The 18,444-nt window shown below is 41.1% G+C and overlaps 1 protein-coding gene across 1 annotated transcript in view; it reads left to right on the top strand.

The window, feature by feature from the left end:
* The first annotated feature begins 3,945 nt into the window (after positions 1-3,945).
* SLC6A11 (solute carrier family 6 member 11) overlaps positions 3,946-18,444 on the top strand; it is a 254,723-nt gene continuing 240,224 nt past the window's right edge. The window contains exon 1 of the mRNA XM_040406984.1: positions 3,946-4,165. Within this exon, the coding sequence (XP_040262918.1) occupies positions 3,946-4,165 (220 nt within the window). The remainder of the gene's footprint in view (positions 4,166-18,444) is intronic.

Genomic DNA, 18,444 nt, shown 5'->3' with positions numbered 1-18,444 from the left:
ACCTGCTAACTGACGCTGAGAAAGACAGGTCAACAGTCCCCTTCACTGGTCTTAGACTAAAGAGCACCCGTATGCCCCTACCATTGGCAGAGCCACATATCTCTATTTTTCAGAAGTTGGTCACGAATGAACTTGAGTCTCTTGCACCCACTGCCGAGGTTTTGACAATCTTTACAGGGAGGAACACCTCTCCCTGAGGAAGTTAGAGCAGAATAAAAATCTGGTTGTCAAGCCCTCTGACAAAGGGGGAAATGTGGTAATCCTGGATAGTCCCTTATACAAAAAGATGTGCTTGTCTATCCTTAATGACACAGATTTTTATCACAAACTAGATAAAAACCCAAGCCCATATTTTCTAACTGAACTAAAGAAACTGATAGGTAGGAGTCTCAGACATAACCGTATTAGTCAACAGGAGGCAGATTTTTTCATACCTAATTGCCCACTTATGGCCACGTTCTACTCACTGCCCAAAATCCATAAGGGGACTTCTCCCCTTAAAGGATGCCCCATTGTCTCTGGAGTGGGCAGTCTCAGTCAAAATGTGGGCATCTATATTGATAGAATCATCAGACCTTTTGTAGAGAACCTACCTTCCTACATATGTGATACATCAGTCCTGCTTTTACGTCTAGAGGGCATTTCATTAGAGGATGAAATGCTTCTTGCGTCAATCGACGTAGAAGCGTTATACAGTTCTATTCATCACCATTTGGGCCTTAAAGCTGTGGAATGCTTACCACGTTGAGGTAAGACGACAGACGGATCATCAGCAAATATTGGAATATTCTATGAGATGATCCAGATTTGAAAGCAGTCATTGGCCCATACCTGAAAATCACTTATAAGAAAGGGCGTAGTCTAAGGGACAGACTAGTGAGTAGTCATTTTCAGCCCCCACTGCAGCCTACCACTTGGCTATCACGAAGTTCAAAAGGAAAATGGAAAATGTGTCACTTGTGATCAGGTCACAGTTACCAACAGATTCACATCTGCATCTACGGGCAGTGAATATATTATTCGGGCCTTCATTAATTGTCAGACTAATAGTGCAGTGTATCTCGCCAAGTGCTCGTGCCCATTGGATTATATAGGGAAGACCAGGAGAGAGCTCAGACGTTGGATAAGAGACTATTTTTATGATATCCTAAATAAAAAAATACGTCTGTGGCGAGACACATTAATGAAGTCCACAATGGCAATACAGCATCTATTCATTTTATGGGATCCAGCATGTACCCCAGGGTCCCGGAGGAGGGGATTGGGACAATATGATATTGATCAAGGTGGATTTTTAAAATGAAGAGTGTCACCCCCAGTGGCTTTATTGAGGTACTCTCGTATAGGCCCTTTTTATGACGGGTGGTGGGCTACTTTTGTTTACATCTGCTGACTTACACTCTCCCACCATGTCTATTTCTCCCTATATGTCCTCTCATTACATGCCCCAGGGCAGATTTTTGTCTATATGTTTGCAAAGCCATCCAGTGTTGTAAGTTTTATAACTGGATGAACTATGCAGCTGTTTCATCTTTATTGGGCTATGACTGTTCATTCATCTGCCCCTTATAAATACTTGAGGGCATCTAGCTGTTTGTCCTATGAGCCCCACTGGCTATAAGATCACTTTATTCATTTATTCATATATATCCCCCTAGTTATATTTATACTATATATGTTTGAGCTGAGCTTTTATAAATATCAGCCCTCCTGATCTCCCTCAGTACATTTTGAATGTAATTTACATAACCATTATCATTATATACCACCTATGTGTTGACCCTTACTTCCATACCAAGTTTCTTTATAGATGCGGTGTGGACGAACCTGTATGGGAGGTGTCTTCTGATCCCTATAGTAACCTCCCTGCCTTGTGACGCTTTGGCTGAAGTAGAGTATGCGGAGAGAGAGGTTGACTGAGCAGACATGGCCGGTCTCCTCCCTCCACCTGCTATTGGTCGACTGCGCTGATGAGCTCCCTCTGTGGGCGGAGCCAGGTGTGTAAAAGGAAGCGGTTGGCAGCGTGTGCTTGCCACTGTCGCTCAGTATTGAACTTACCCACAACGCTGCTCCCTGATGACCCGGATGACCAGAGAAACGCGTTGGGACCATTAGGGTTTAGTATGTGTTAGGGTGGAGTACATAGGTCTGAGGTTCCAGAGGCTGAGGGTCACTCTTCTCAGGGCAGGTTCTCCAAATGCAGCCATTGAGGTACTCCCCATCTACAGACTAGTGTCTATTAGGAATAGTGTACCTAGGCACTACTTACATGGTTGTATTTTGGAGACCACACCACCACTGATATCTATGAGTTCCAATTGACCCCCTAAGGCTACTTTCACACTAGCGTTCAGAGCGGGTCCGTCTGGTGTCTGCACAGACGGATCCGCTCCTATAATGCAGACGTTTGGATCCGTTCAGAACGGATCCGTCTGCATTATAGTTTAAAATAAATTCTAAGTGTGAAAGTAGTTCAGATGGATCCGTCCAGACTTTACATTGAAAGTCAATGGGGGACGGATCTGTTTGAAAATTGAGCCATATTGTGTCAACTTCAAACGGATCCGTCCCCATTGACTTACATTGTAAGTCTGGACGGATCCGTTTGCCTCCGCACGGCCAGGCGGACACCCGAACGCTGCAAGCAGCGTTCGGGTGTCGGCTTGCTGAGCGGAGTGGAGGCTGAACGCTGCCAGACTGATGCATTCTGAGCGGATCCGCATCCACTCTGAATGCATTGGGGCAGTACAGATGCGTTCGGGGCCGCTTGTGAGACCCTTCAAACGGAGCTCACAAGCGGAGCCCCGAACGCTAGTGTGAAAGTAGCCTAAGCTGTACCATACGGTACCTGATCTAACCCTCCATATTATCTTTTTGCGCACCTTATTTATTTTATTTTATTTTATTCGCATTACGAAGTAAAAGTTACGTTTTATATCTCTTTAAGGAGTTCCCAGCCTATTAGTATTGATGATGTGAATCAAGCCTTATTTATGTCTAATTTTAATACAAATCACATACTAACAATACAAAATATCCTATACACATCATACAAAAAGCATCATAATACCAAATACCCTGTATAGCAAATCTCTTGTTATATGCATCCCATACCACCCCACCTCCCTCTATAATGGATAGCGTAAGCTTGGTTTAATAAAAATAGGTTTTTCTTGGTGTTTAACCATGGATCACCTTAGATGTAATCCCTAGATAAGAGAGCTACTGAGTGAGATGGATAGTCTGTGAGAGGGGGAGGAAGAGGAGGGGGAGTGAGGAGAGGGAGGCTGCCATCAGATCACTCCTGCAAAAAGAGAACATTTGCAAATTATCCATTTTATGGGTAACGGGAACAGGATCTTTACTACCATCCACTGTTATCATCACACTTGGGTAAGATTAGTTCTGTCTTTATGTATTGCAATGTTTTAACAGTTTAATTGCCTGAGGAGCAGCATTTTATTTTCAAGGATCCTTAGATCTTAGACTGTACGAGCTGCGAAGAAAATCTATAAACATAAACACATTCTCGTAGCCTGGAACATGCACTGAGATAGAAACGTAGGTTGTACATGATGTTGCCTAGTAATTTATTGGGAAAGCATGCACAACCTGTCATGGCTATTGTTCTGCAAACTTGAACATCATGGATATTTGGTAGCAGATTTTCTAAATCCTCCATAGGCAAAATGTAGATGCAAGGGGAATGCATTCAATGAAAATGTTCTTCAAAATTCCTGCAAGAATTAGTAGAATTGTGTAAGTGACTTTAATATTAATAGCTACTAAAATAATTAATGGTGGCATAATGTTTTTTTTATTTTGGAATTGCATGATTAATTTTATTTTCTTTAGAGATCCAAAAAATGTAAAAATTTTCAGAAAATATTGCTTGGTAACATAATTATAGAGTATGTTTTCCTGCCAGCAGGTTGAGAAACAATCATGACAGCTGAGAAGACGATTCCTGTAATTAATGGCAAACCTGAGGATGCCCTGGATGCTGAAGCTTCAAGTTCCAACCTGGTACACAGCAATGACAAGAAAGTCAATGAAAGAGGCCATTGGAACAATAAGGTGGAATTTGTGTTGTCTGTGGCCGGGGAAATTATTGGTCTTGGAAATGTGTGGAGATTTCCCTATCTGTGCTACAAGAATGGTGGAGGTAAGATGGAATAGTATTTGGCTGTGAATGTCTCAAGAGCAGGACACTTGGTCTTCATGTGTAATGCCATACTGTGGTTTGCCAGTTATCCTAATTACAGGATTTACAGTCGGAAATGTAACCCAATAGCTTTAACATTTTTAAAACAAAAACTTAGAAAACCTTTTTTTGTTTCACCTGTTTACCCAGTAAAACAAAGATATGGTTTTGTGGGAATTGTGTCGCATTGGAAGGGGTTTTTACGGTAACAGAAATGAAAATTCTATATTGGTAATGTGATTTTTGTGTTTTTGTACTATACTTTTTCTTTTTGAAGAATGTCAGACTCAGACTTCATTGTGGTTGCATTATCTTGAAACTAAATGGAAAATAAAATGTAATTAAGGTTGAAATAAAAATAATAATTAAAAAAAAACTTTCGACATGTTTAATAAGATGAAACAATTTAATGTTAATACCCACTGATGCCTTCATTGATGTTCTTGAGCATATCCTCTACTAAATAAATAGGTTTTATACAGAGTGAGTCATAAGTCTAGAACAAGAGTTGGAGTGGATGACCAAAGGAATCCTCAGAAAGGCCAAAACTCTGGATTATCCCAAACCTTTCTTGGAATTTTTGTTCACAGAAAACATTAGTCCTTATTTTTTGCATAGCTATATGTATAATTCTAACAGTGGGTTTTACAAGATATAACATAAACAGAGATATACTTCCCCAGTAGAAGTGGAAGGTGGTGCCTCAAATTAATTTCCTTTGGCATACTCAATATACATATGTCTAAAGCTCTCTAGAGCCGCCTAAATATCTGAAAGATGGTTAATGTTACATTCACTCATCATTACTTCAGTATATGTATTTTCCATTCTTTATATAACTTTTCAGTGGGAGAAATTATGTTTTTGTAAAGTGGCTCCAAATGTCTTGTGTAGACATGCAGTGAATTAACAAAATTCTGTTCCCCTGTAGCCACTAGTAAGGGATGCCTACTTTATGCTGTTTATGTATGAAACTCTATAATAAAATAGCTCTCTCTAGTGGTGGTAATGTGTAGCCAGAATTCTATTGTTCAACTGTATGGAGGTAATTTGGCATGGCTTTTACAAATTTTAGAGTAAAAAGTAGCAGATTGGGGTGCATGCTAACTTTGTGATTTTTTGGATATTTTGAAAAGTGTATGGAGGAACTTAGAGAAATGAGGCAGTGGCTGAGTATTTGATGGACATCTAATATTAAAATTCTTATAGCCGGTAGTGAGTTGATTAATCAGGGCTGGTCAAGGAGTGCTATTGTTCCCTAGTGTAAGTGTTTCAAGAGGAATTTATGTTTAACAATTGTGCACCCCATAATGGAAAATGCGGCCCTGATGGCAAAGGAAAAGGGAAAATTAGAATTATATCTGATAGTCTACCACGGTTTGACAGACATTGTTATATGAGGACTTGAGATTGGCACTGGTATTAGGAGGCAACTGTTAACATAGGGTGATTCATGTTGTATAATAGTTGTATAAGGATCAATGTACCCCTATTATTGTAAAATAACAAAAAAAGGATGATGATTTGATGGACATCTAATATTAAGATACTTATAGCCGGTGGTTAGTTGATTTATCAGGGCTGGTCAAGGAGTGCTATTGTTCCCTAGTGTTAGTGTTTCAAGAGGAATTTATGCTTATGAAAATGTGTAGAAATTTGAGTCTCACTTCCTTCTGGGATTCACGTCCCCACCTATCCCTTGGTTGAACTTGATGGACGTTTGTCTTTTTTCAACCGTATTATAGTAACTATGTAACTATGTTTAACAATTGTGTACCCCATAATGAAAAATGCGCCCCTGAAAGAAAAGGAAAAGGGAAATTATATATATTACAATTCTGTGACCACAAAAAACACTTACTCCATGACTTCTTGTGTTCTTATATATCATGCACTATGATATAAATACGGTAGCAATGCAAAATGGAAAAGTGGAAATCACTGGGAAATATCTTTTTTTTTTAAAGGAATTGACTGGGCAAAATGCGATGGGTTTGCAAAATGTTTTATTGACCTTTATTTTGATCCCCTGTTTCTTCACTCATTTTTATACAGCTTGAAGGAAATCTGTCACCATGATTCTGGACTATCATCTGCATTAATATGTAGTAATACTGCATATAAGAAGTCCAGAATACATTTTTTTTTCCTACTGCTGACAACACTCAAGGTTGCTCTGAAATACACAGTCAGGACTGCTGTGTTGACAGTTTGGAGAGGAGTCCTATGTACATGCACAGCAGTCCTGAAAATGTACTTCAATGCAGCCCTGAGTACTGACAGCAGTGTAACAGGGAGCCATAGGAAAATTAAAAATAATGATCTGGACTCCATGACTCATGTATTACTGCAGTTAATAGTCTAAATTCGTGGTGACAGACTGGGCTGATTGGAGGCACCTTTACACAGGGCAATTATTGGGAAGGACGTTTCCTGGGAACATTCCTTTCCAATAATTGTCCTGATCATTGGCCCATGTAAAGGGACCTTTAAACTCCTCCATCAGCTCACTGTATGATAAAAAATTCCTTTAAGTGCCAAAATACCATTGTAAAACTAAGCCAAATAGAAGAACTGCCCCACACCAATACATTTCAGGTATCTAGCTCTCCTATAGCATCTGTTCATTTATTTTATATGTGTCTCTGTTATCTAATCCCCTCAGGCTCATTCACCATACTATTCTCCAGTCACTCGCTATCTAATATCTGTTTTGATATCCTCTTCTTTTAAACCTTTCTTTCTTGTTGCTAGCTCCAAATTTGCATTTTTGTTGCACGTATGTTTGCTAGGCAAACATTCCTGATATTTATATTTGAAGGTAAAAGATACAGTATTTGCCTTGGCCTTTTTCAGGATGCCAGAAACATTGAAACATAACAAGCAACAAGGATACAAATGTTTATGGGGGAGAGTAACACTACAATGGCTGCCATATCAAAGAATCTGTTCAAGAAATGTTCTTATTATTAAAGTCATTGCTCTGAACACTTGACCTGTTCCCCTTTCCCTGGCCTTTTAGTGCTCTACATTATATAATGTCTCCTCCATATCCTGACCCTTATCTCTTAAGGTGGTGACCAGATTGTCAGCTGAAGCAGACAATTTTGGCACGACCATGTAAAGTGTATAGGGGTGTCTTGATTTTCCAATAACAGCAGATGTCAGAGGATGAAGTATTGGACTGTTGGGTTTAAACATGCCTGATTCTTTTGTTCTCTGCAGAGATAGGATATTACAAATGGTGGCTGGCAACAACTTAAATCATCCCTACCCATCTAGAACACATGCTAACTGAGTATATATGTGTATGGGAGGTATAACTGATGGCCTTATAGGCATTTTATTGACAGATATCTAATTTGTATGGTTGACTTATTGACCTATGTTCAGGATAGGCTAACGATATCTGATTGTCAGTGATCCAAATCCCCCACAATTAGTTGTTTTGAGGTAGCTTGAGTCAGCACTGGAACTACATACAGCTCCATCCATTGTGTATTGGATAGAGCTGTTTACTGCAGCACTGCTCCCACTGATGTGAGTGGGAGCAATGCTGCAGTTATCAGCTCATCCACTATACAATGGACAGTGCTGTGTAGTTCTGGAGCTGGAGCTACTCAAAAACAGCTAATCTGAGGGGTTGTGGGGTGTGAGACTCCCGCAGATTAAATATTGATGACGTAGATATGTGATGGCTAACCTCCGGAACTCCAGCTATGGTAAAACTATGACTTCCAAGATGTACATTAGCTTGGCTGTAGCATAGAAATGAATGGAGCATGCTGGGACTTGTAGTTCCACTAAAGCTGGCGTGCCGGAGGTTAGCCATCACTGACCTAGATTGAGAATGGGCCACTAATAGTAAAATTATGGATTATCTCTTTAAGACTGATTTAAAAGTGGGGTCAGACTCCCTTAGTAGCTGTTATTCCAGTTATGTTCTTCCACCAACTCTTAAATAATAGATTTCTTGCTTGCCTCTTCTCGTGTGAGGTTACTTAGGTTTAGCTGTATTTTGCTTCCTGACAAAATCCAGTTTGTCTCTTCTCTCAAGACACCAGTGAATTCTTTAGTATGCAATGTTCAGCTTCTTGGCAATATGATATGTGGAATAGTCTTCATTGCACAAAATAATAGAAATATGACAAGATGTTTGATGAATATTTTTGAAAACAGGAGTGGGGCATACTACATGGTCCAAAAATTGGACTAGTTAAGTAAGTGAGTGTAGTCATTTCCTGCCTTTTTGATGAATAGAATACCTTACATTTTAAAGGACATCAATAGACTATAGTTGTACCCAAATTATACTACTTGTCTTAACAGTATTTATCAACAAAAATGTGCTAATTTCCCAATGAAGAAGGGATTAAATTCACAGATTTGTTTTTCGCCCAAAACGAGATCTTCTTATGGGTTCTGTTAGACATCATTGCTCTTCAGAGGATGGACAGAATTGCTATATCCTAACCTCTAGAACCAACCAATATGGCAGTCATTGTAGTCTTACTCTTCCACTTAAACATTTGTATCCTTGTTACTTGTTATGTTTCGATGTTGCTGGCATCCTGAAAAAGGGAATGTTGTGTAACATTTTAATAGTGAGTAGTGGAAGAAAAGTGGTTAGTGGTTTCACTGGTGTGTTCAATGTTATTAATATGTCAGATACACTTAAAGTGAGCTATGACCTCTGAGTGATCCAGCCAAAATGAAGATGGAATTTAGAAATTAACTGTCATGGCGAACTCAAGTTTAATCATCCCAGTGATGGTATGGTAATATTGATATTTCAAGACATATTCCGTGTCGAGATTAAATCTTTCTAGCTTTTAAATATATTTTATTTATACATGGTCTTTTAGAGATATATATATATATATATGCACATCAATAAAAGGCAATCAGTGTAGGCATGTTTTCGAAATATTCAATTGCTATGATCAAATGATGAGCTGTGATACAGTATATACAATAGCAATATAATACTTGCAAGAAATCACATTAGCCCTATCTGTGTGGCAATTATAATGTTGCATGGAATGTAGGTTGTAAATGTTTTTCTACTATGAGGATCCCACACCTTCGGATCCTATAATAAAAGTGCTGTCTATGTGTGCAGAGGTAAAGTATAGTAATTACAATCTCATTCCTGAAGGCTAAAATAGCAGCAACCACTAACGATGAGCACATTGATTCTATAGAATCAGAATTTAACCCAAAATAAAAAATAAAAAAATCAGATTCTATAAAATCAGCATTTTAACTGGGTCAATTTAGGATAATTTTTTGAGAGAGACCAGAATGTCATCTGAAGCATTTTTGATTTGAATAAAATCAATTAGAATCGAATCAGATGGTCAACTTAAAAGAATCGGAACCAAATTGAATTTACATCATCTCTAACTATCACAATGGTCATCATTTTTAAACTCCCCTGGGGTCGTGAACCATGCTAAGATATTCAATAACAAGCGTCTCCAGCAGATGGCCCATATACTGTTCACCCCAAAACAACATTATTTCCCCCAGTACAGGACTATGGCTATTTTTTAATTACCCCTAAAGCTATATTTAAATATAAATTATTTTAACTAATCCCTTGATAAGATAATGAAACTAGCAATGCATGGAGATATGGCTTTTGAGGCCTGCTGTACAAATAGAGATGGATCACCCCTTCAACCATGCCATGTCTTTCATGCCATGCCATGTCTTTCTTTTCATGTCTTAAACCAACAATGTCTTTCATAGGTTCTTGTATTCAGAAATGAACTCTAATCTAAAATACTTGTCAAAGTGAATAATTATATTTAACTGAATAATTGATGGGCCCAAAATGCACCACTTATTTAGTATTTTTTATATACTAATGCTACCTATATAGACTTGATGATGTACAAGGGTACATATGAGCCATTGAAGTATCTTTGCAGGCTAAAGACAACACATTAACAGAAGTCTAAAGATTCAGATATATAATTGAAAATCTTAATACAACGTCGTTAAAGGCTTCAGTTGTAATTGCATTTGGAAATGTTAATTTACTGCAAAATATGAAAGGTTTATTCGAACAAATGAATTTATCATTCAAAAAGCAACCAGGTTTATGTGATTACTAATTATTTGAAGGTGTCTTACCTTGAATATATAGGTGTAACAGTAAGTGAATAAAACAAGGTAAACAAAGGTAAAGGGGTTATCCAAAATCTATAATGCCCCCCCCTTCCCCATATGCTGGGTCTCCTTACAGAGGTTTTAGTTACCTTGCTCCCCAGCACCTGCTTCGCTTCTCATACCACTGTATCTCCCCGTCATGTGACTAAAAACATCTGGACTCGGGGAGGGATCAGCCAATAGCAGGCCGCTACGGGAACGAGCCTCCCTAGCATTGCGTGTGACGCAGCAGCGGCTGTGCCAGTATGAGAAGCGATGCGGGTGTCGGGGATAACCCCTTTCAATGAGCCTGGTCTGGTTAGGTGTTGATACTAGAAATTAATGACTTACAATATTATAATATCCAATAATATAGCAAAAAAACAAACAAACCAAAACACAGCCAAATGCAATGTACGGTTGAGAGTTAGGATGGTTAATAGCCACATAAAGCTCTGTTTCCACATATTTTTTTTTACACATGGCTTGAAGCAGAGATCCTTGAAAGTTAAGTTTTTGCATTTAAGTACTGCCATTTAAAACTTTTTTTTTTCTCTGCTGGGTGTTGCCATTTAAACCCATTTTTTTTTATATATTTTTTTTTTCTCTGCTTGATCAAGCGGAGTGGCCTGGGCAACCAGGTGCTATAAATTAAACCACTCAAACTCCCTGAGCTTGCTCTTCCTGAGACTTGCTCTACTAAGTGGGCTTCTTATTAAGTGGAGTAAAAAAAAAGGAGTTTAAGAAAAGGAGTTGGAAACTAAGGTTGGATATATTTTCCTTGTGTGTTGTTGGCTTAATTCTAGGTAGTCCTTCAACTACAGCAGACAGGGTCTAATTCTAAATCATAATTACTGTTTTACTTTCTTACTGTTGTAATCCCCATTTAGTATGTGTTGCACAATTGACAACGCAGTCCAGTGCACATCTTGCATGATGTATGCAGTCCTGGAACAGCCGTTCGAGGGTGTATATCTTTGTTCAAGATGTGAGCAAATTACCCGTCTGGAATCGCAAATCGAATCTCTAAACGGGCAAGTTGCAACACTGAGAGGCATTGACAATTTGCAAAAGAGTTTGCTTCTCACCGAGCAAGCACTCTTTGGGGTAGATGAGGGGGAGGGTGACAGAGAGGAGGCTGAGGAAAGTGAGGTAGCTAGCTGGGTAACAGTTAGAAAGCGGGGTAGAGGGAAGAGTGCCAGGGAGGCTAGCCCTGATCTGACACACCCCAACAAGTTTGCACGTTTGGCAGATGAGGGGGATGTCAGTCCAGGGACGGCACTGCCGCAGCTGGACACTTCCTCTGCCAGTCAGGGGAATGTCAGCTCCGGTAAGCAGGGGACCAGGAGAGCAGGGCAGGCCAGACAGGTGCTGGTAGTGGGAGACTCAATTATTAGGGGAACAGATAGGGAAATCTGTCACAAAGACCGTGATCGCCGAACAGTGTGCTGTCTTCCTGACGCTAGAGTTCGACACATCGCAGATCAGGTTGACAGATTACTGGGAGGGGCTGGAGAAGATCCAGCGTTCATTGTCCATATCGGAACCAATGACAAAGTTAGAGGTAGGTGGGGAGTCCTTAACCACTTCAGCCCCCAGTGCTTAAACACCCTGAAAGACCAGGCCACTTTTTACACTTCTGACCTACACTACTTTCACCATTTATTGCTCGGTCATGCAACTTACCACCCAAATGAATTTTACCTCCTTTTCTTCTCACAAATAGAGCTTTCATTTGGTGGTATTTCTTTGCTGCTGACATTTTTACTTTTTTTGTTATTAATCGAAATTTAACGATTTTTTTTGCAAAAAAATGACATTTTTCACTTTCAGTTGTCAAATTTTGCAAAAAAAAACTACATCAATATATAAATTTTGCTCTAAATTTATTGTTCTACATGTCTTTGATAAAAAAAAAAATGTTTGGGTAAAAAAAAAAATGGTTTGGGTAAAAGTTATAGCGTTTACAAACTATGGTACAAAAATGTGAATTTCCGCTTTTTGAAGCAGCTCTGACTTTCTGAGCACCTGTCATGTTTCCTGAGGTTCTACAATGCCCAGACAGTACAAACACCCCACAAATGACCCCATTTCGGAAAGTACACACCCTAAGGTATTCGCTGATGGGCATAGTGAGTTCATAGAACTTTTTATTTTTTGTCACAAGTTAGCGGAAAATGATGATTTTTTTTTTTTTCTTACAAAGTCTCATATTCCACTAACTTGTGACAAAAAATAAAAAGTTCTATGAACTCACTATGCCCATCAGCGAATACCTTGGGGTCTCTTCTTTCCAAAATGGGGTCACTTGTGGGGTAGTGTCATTTTACATATACCCATGCTGGGTGAGAGAAATATCTTGGCAAAAGACAACTTTTCCCATTTTTTTATACAAAGTTGGCATTTGACCAAGATATTTATCTCACCCAGCATGGGTATATGTAAAAAGACACCCCAAAACACATTCCCCAACTTCTCCTGAGTACGGAGATACCAGATGTGTGACACTTTTTTGCAGCCTAGGTGGGCAAAGGGGCCCACATTCCAAAGAGCACCTTTCGGATTTCACAGGTCATTTTTTACAGAATTTGATTTCAAACTCCTTACCACACATTTGGGCCCCTAGAATGCCAGGGCAGTATAACTACCCCACAAGTGACCCCATTTTGGAAAGAAGACACCCCAAGGTATTCCGTGAGGGGCATGGCGAGTTCCTAGAATTTTTTATTTTTTGTCACAAGTTAGTGGAAAATTATGATTTTTTTTTTTTCCCATACAAAGTCTCATATTCCACTAACTTGTGACAAAAAATAAAAACTTCCATGAACTCACTATGCCCATCAGCGAATACCTTGGGGTCTCTTCTTTCCAAAATGGGGTCACTTGTGGGGTAGTTATACTGCCCTGGCATTCTAGGGGCCCAAATGTGTGGTAAGGAGTTTGAAATCAAATTCTGTAAAAAATGACCTGTGAAATCCGAAAGGTGCTCTTTGGAATGTGGGCCCCTTTGCCCACCTAGGCTGCAAAAAAGTGTCACACATATGGTATCTCCGTACTCAGGAGAAGTTGAGGAATGTGTTTTGGGGTGTCTTTTCACATATACCCATGCTGGGTGAGATAAATATCTTGGTCAAATGCCAACTTTGTATAAAAAAATGGGAAAAGTTGTCTTTTGCCAAGATATTTCTCTCACCCAGCATGGGTATATGTAAAATGACACCCCAAAACACATTCCCCACCTTCTCCTGAGTACGGAGATACCAGATGTGTGACACTTTTTTGCAGCCTAGGTGGGCAAAGGGGCCCATATTCCAAAGAGCACCTTTCGGATTTCACAGGTCATTTTTTACAGAATTTGATTTCAAACTCCTTACTACACATTTGGGCCCCTAGAATGCCAGGGCAGTATAACTACCCCACAAGTGACCCCATTTTGGAAAGAAGACACCCCAAGGTATTCCGTGAGCGGCATGGCGAGTTCCTAGAATTTTTTATTTTTTGTCACAAGTTAGTGGAAAATGATGATTTTTTTATTTATTTTTTTCCATACAAAGTCTCATATTCCACTAACTTGTGACAAAAAATAAAAACTTCCATGAACTCACTATGCCCATCAGCGAATACCTTGGGGTCTCTTCTTTCCAAAATGGGGTCACTTGTGGGGTAGTTATACTGCCCTGGCATTCTAGGGGCCCAAATGTGTGGTAAGGAGTTTGAAATCAAATTCAGTAAAAAATGACCTGTGAAATCCGAAAGGTGCTCTTTGGAATGTGGGCCCCTTTGCCCACCTAGGCTGCAAAAAAGTGTCACACATCTGGTATCTCCGTACTCAGGAGAAGTTGAGGAATGTGTTTTGGGGTGTCTTTTCACATATACCCATGCTGGGTGAGATAAATATCTTGGTCAAATGCCAACTTTGTATAAAAAAATGGGAAAAGTTGTCTTTTGCCAAGATATTTCTCTCACCCAGCATGGGTATATGTAAAATGACACCCCAAAACACATTCCCCACCTTCTCCTGTGTACGGAGATACCAGATGTGTGACACTTTTTTGCAGCCTAGGTGGGCAAAGGGGCCCATATTCCAAAGAGCACCTTTCGGATTTCACAGGTCATTTTTTACAGAATTTGATTTCAAACTCCTTACCACACATTTGGGCCCCTAGAATGCCAGGGCAGTATAACTACCCCACAAGTGACCCCATTTTGGAAAGAAGAGACCCCAAGGTATTCGCTGATGGGCATAGTGAGTTCATGGAAGTTTTTATTTTTTTTCACAAGTTAGTGGAATATGAGACTTTGTATGAAAAAAAATAAAAAATCATAATTTTCCACTAACTTGTGACAAAAAATAAAAAATTCTAGGAACTTGCCATGCCCCTCACGGAATACCTTGGGGTGTCCTCTTTCCAAAATGGGGTCACTTGTGGGGTAGTTATACTGCCCTGGCATTTTCCAGGGGCCCTAATGTGTGGTAAGTAGGTAAATGACCTGTGAAATCCGAAAGGTGCTCTTTGGAATGTGGGCCCCTTTGCCCACCTAGGCTGCAAAAAAGTGTCACACATCTGGTATCTCCGTACTCAGGAGAAGGTGGGGAATGTGTTTTGTGGTGTCATTTTACATATACCCATGCTGGATGAGAGAAATATCTTGGCAAAAGACAACTTTTCCCATTTTTTTATACAAAGTTGGCATTTGACCAAGATATTTATCTCACCCAGCATGGGTATATATAAAAAGACACCCCAAAACACATTCCTCAACTTCTCCTGAGTACAGAGATACCAGATGTGTGACACTTTTTTGCAGCCTAGGTGGGCAAAGGGGCCCAAATTCCTTTTAGGAGGGCATTTTTAGACATTTGGATACCAGACTTCTTCTCACGCTTTGGGGCCCCTAAAATGCCAGGGCAGTATAAATACCCCACATGTGACCCCATTTTGGAAAGAAGACACCCCAAGGTATTCAATGAGGGGCATGGCGAGTTCATTGAAAAAAAAAAAATTTTGGCACAAGTTAGCGGAAATTGATTTTTTTGATTTTGTTCTCACAAAGTCTCCCTTTCCGCTAACTTGGGACAAAAATTTCAATCTTTCATGGACTCAATATGCCCCTCAGCGAATACCTTGGGGTGTCTTCTTTCCAAAATGGTGTTATTTGTGGGGTGTTTGTACTGCCCTGGCATTTGAGGGTCTCCGCAATCATTACATGTATGCCCAGCATTAGGAGTTTCTGCTATTCTCCCCTATATTGAGCATACGGGTAATGAGATTTTTTTTTTCCGTTCAGCCTCTGGGCTGAAAGAAAAAAATGAACGGCACAGATTTCTTCATTCGCATCGATCAATGTGGATGAAAAAATCTCTGCCAAAAAAGAAAAAGGAGGGGAAAGGCGTCTGCCAGGACATAGGAGCTCCGCCCAACATCCATACCCACTTCAGCTCGTATGCCCTGGCAAACCAGATTTCTCCATTTACATCAATCGATGTGGATGAATAAATCATTGCCGGGATTTTTTTTTTTATATATACAAAGTGTTTGCCAAAGTATATGAACACCGCCACCTCCTCAGCTCATATGCCTCGGCAAACGTATCTTTTACTGCAGAGGAGAAATCTCGTCTTGCAGCGCCGCATACACCGACTTGCGTGTAATCTGACAGCAGCGCAATGCTTCTGTCCGAATGCACATCAGTGCTGCAGCTAGTCGATCGGTTGGTCCACCTGAAAGGAAAAAAAAAAAAAAAAAAAAGAAAAAACCAGGCCGCAAAGCAATAACTTTATTAACTGTTGAACAGAACATAGAAACTTTTTTTAAACTTTTTTAACTGAACGTTTAACTTTTTTACTTACCGGTATTTTTTTTTTTGTTTAGTTTTTTTTACCTTTATAGAACAAACCTCTCCTTCCCCATGGGACAATGTGCAAAGCGCAAATCGCCCAAAGATGTGGCGAAGTACGTTATGCACTTTATCCCAGGTGAAAGGAGAGGTTTGCAGCAGCTGTGAGTGAATGGGCCCTAATAGCCCTGTGTGCCTGTCCTGGTGAGATGTGATCCCTATGCTAGGTGTACCTGTGTGTGGTACTTCCGGAAACACTGTCCATAGCATAGGGCAGGGTGGTCAGCACAGTCAGGACAGAAATAGCGGGTGTCACGCCTTATTCCACTCCTGCTACAGACACGACATCTTTTTCGGGGTGACGGTTGGGTTGAGGTACCAGGAACGACACTGGGGAAATGTCGCTCGTGTAGACGGCTAACTACACTGGTGGATGGGGCCACGGAACCTCCTGGGTAAAGGAGGTTCTCGATGATCTCTTCCTGGAATTTGAGGAAGGATCCTGTTCTCCCAGCCTTACTGTAGAGAACAAAACTATTGTACAGCGCCAATTGAATCAAATATACAGACACCTTCTTATACCAGCGTCTGGTTCTGCGGGAAACTAAATACGGAGTCAACATCTGGTCATTGAAGTCCACCCCTCCCATGAGCGCATTATAGTCGTGGACACAGAGGGGCTTTTCAATGACACGGGTTGCTCGCTCAATTTGGATTGTCGTGTCTGCGTGAATGGAGGAGATCATGTAAACGTCACGCTTGTCTCTCCATTTCACCGCGAGCAGTTCTTCGTTACACAAGGCAGCCCTCTGCCCTCTTGCAAGACGGGTGGTTACAAGCCGTTGGGGGAAGCCCACGCGACTAGTTCGCGCGGTGCCACAGGCGCAAATCCGTTCTAGAAACAAATGCCTAAAGAGGGCCACACTTGTGTAGAAATTGTCCACATAAAGATGGTACCCCTTGCCGAATAAGGGTGACACCAAGTCCCAGACTGTCTTCCCACTGCTCCCCAGGTAGTCAGGGCAACCGACTGGCTCCAGGGTCTGATCTTTTCCCTCATAGATCCGAAATTTGTGGGTATAGCCTGTGGCCCTTTCACAGAGCTTATACAATTTGACCCCATACCGGGCACGCTTGCTTGGGATGTATTGTTTGAAGCCAAGGCGCCCGGTAAAATGTATTAGGGACTCGTCTACGCAGATGTTTTGCTCGGGGGTATACAAATCTGCAAATTTCAGGTTGAAATGGTCTATGAGGGGCCGAATTTTGTGGAGCCGGTCAAAAGCAGGGTGGCCTCTGGGACAGGAGGTGGTGTTGTCGCTAAAATGCAGAAAACGGTGGATGGTCTCAAATCGTGTCCTGGACATAGCAGCAGAGAACATGGGCATGTGATGAACTGGGTGCGTTGACCGATATGACCGCAATTCATGCTTTTTTGTCAGGCCCATGTTGAGGAGAAGGCCCAAAAAAAATTTAAGTTCGGAAACTTGGACTGGTTTCCACCGGAAAGGCTGGGCATAATAGCTTCCCGGGTTTGCGGTTATAAATTGTGTGGCATACTGGTTGGTCTCTGCCACGACTAAGTCCAAGAGCTCCGCAGTCAAGAACAGCTCAAAAAATCCCAGGGCCGAACCGATTTGAGCCGTCTCAACCCGAACTCCAGACTGGGCGGTGAAAGGGGGAACTACTGGTGCGGCTGAAGTTGGTGACTGCCAATCAGGATTTGCCAGCACCTCAGGGACTCTAGGGGCTCTACCTGTCTGTGCGGTGGCTGCGACGGGGTAACTAGTGCACGTGCCACCGTACCAGCTTCAACTGCCCTTCTGGTGCTCGCTACTTCACCAGGTTGTACGGCAGTGCTGGTACTAGGTCCAGGAAGGGCTGCGCTGCTGGTGTATGCCTCACCACGTGATCCGGCAGCGACAGCCCCACTCTGCTGCTCTTGAAGCGGATCCTGCGTAACCTGTGGTCTAGCGACATGGGGCCGGGTACGCCTGGTGCTGCCAGGGACCTCCACCTCCTCGTCCGAACTTTGGGTCAGAGAGCCACTGCTTTCCACAGGTTTATATTCTGACCCGCTAGATTCGTCAGATGAGGGTTCCCACTCCTCATCCGACTGGGTCAGAATCCTGTAGGCCTCTTCAGAAGAATACCCCCTGTTTGACATTTTGGACTACTAAATTTAGGGGTATTCCCTGAGACTACCCAAGAAAAAAAGCAAACCTGTCTTACAAAGGGGAAGCTAG

This window comes from Bufo bufo, chromosome 9, assembly GCF_905171765.1.
Source record: "Bufo bufo chromosome 9, aBufBuf1.1, whole genome shotgun sequence".
NCBI lineage: Eukaryota > Metazoa > Chordata > Amphibia > Anura > Bufonidae > Bufo > Bufo bufo.
This window is presented reverse-complemented; position numbering and strand designations above follow the sequence as displayed.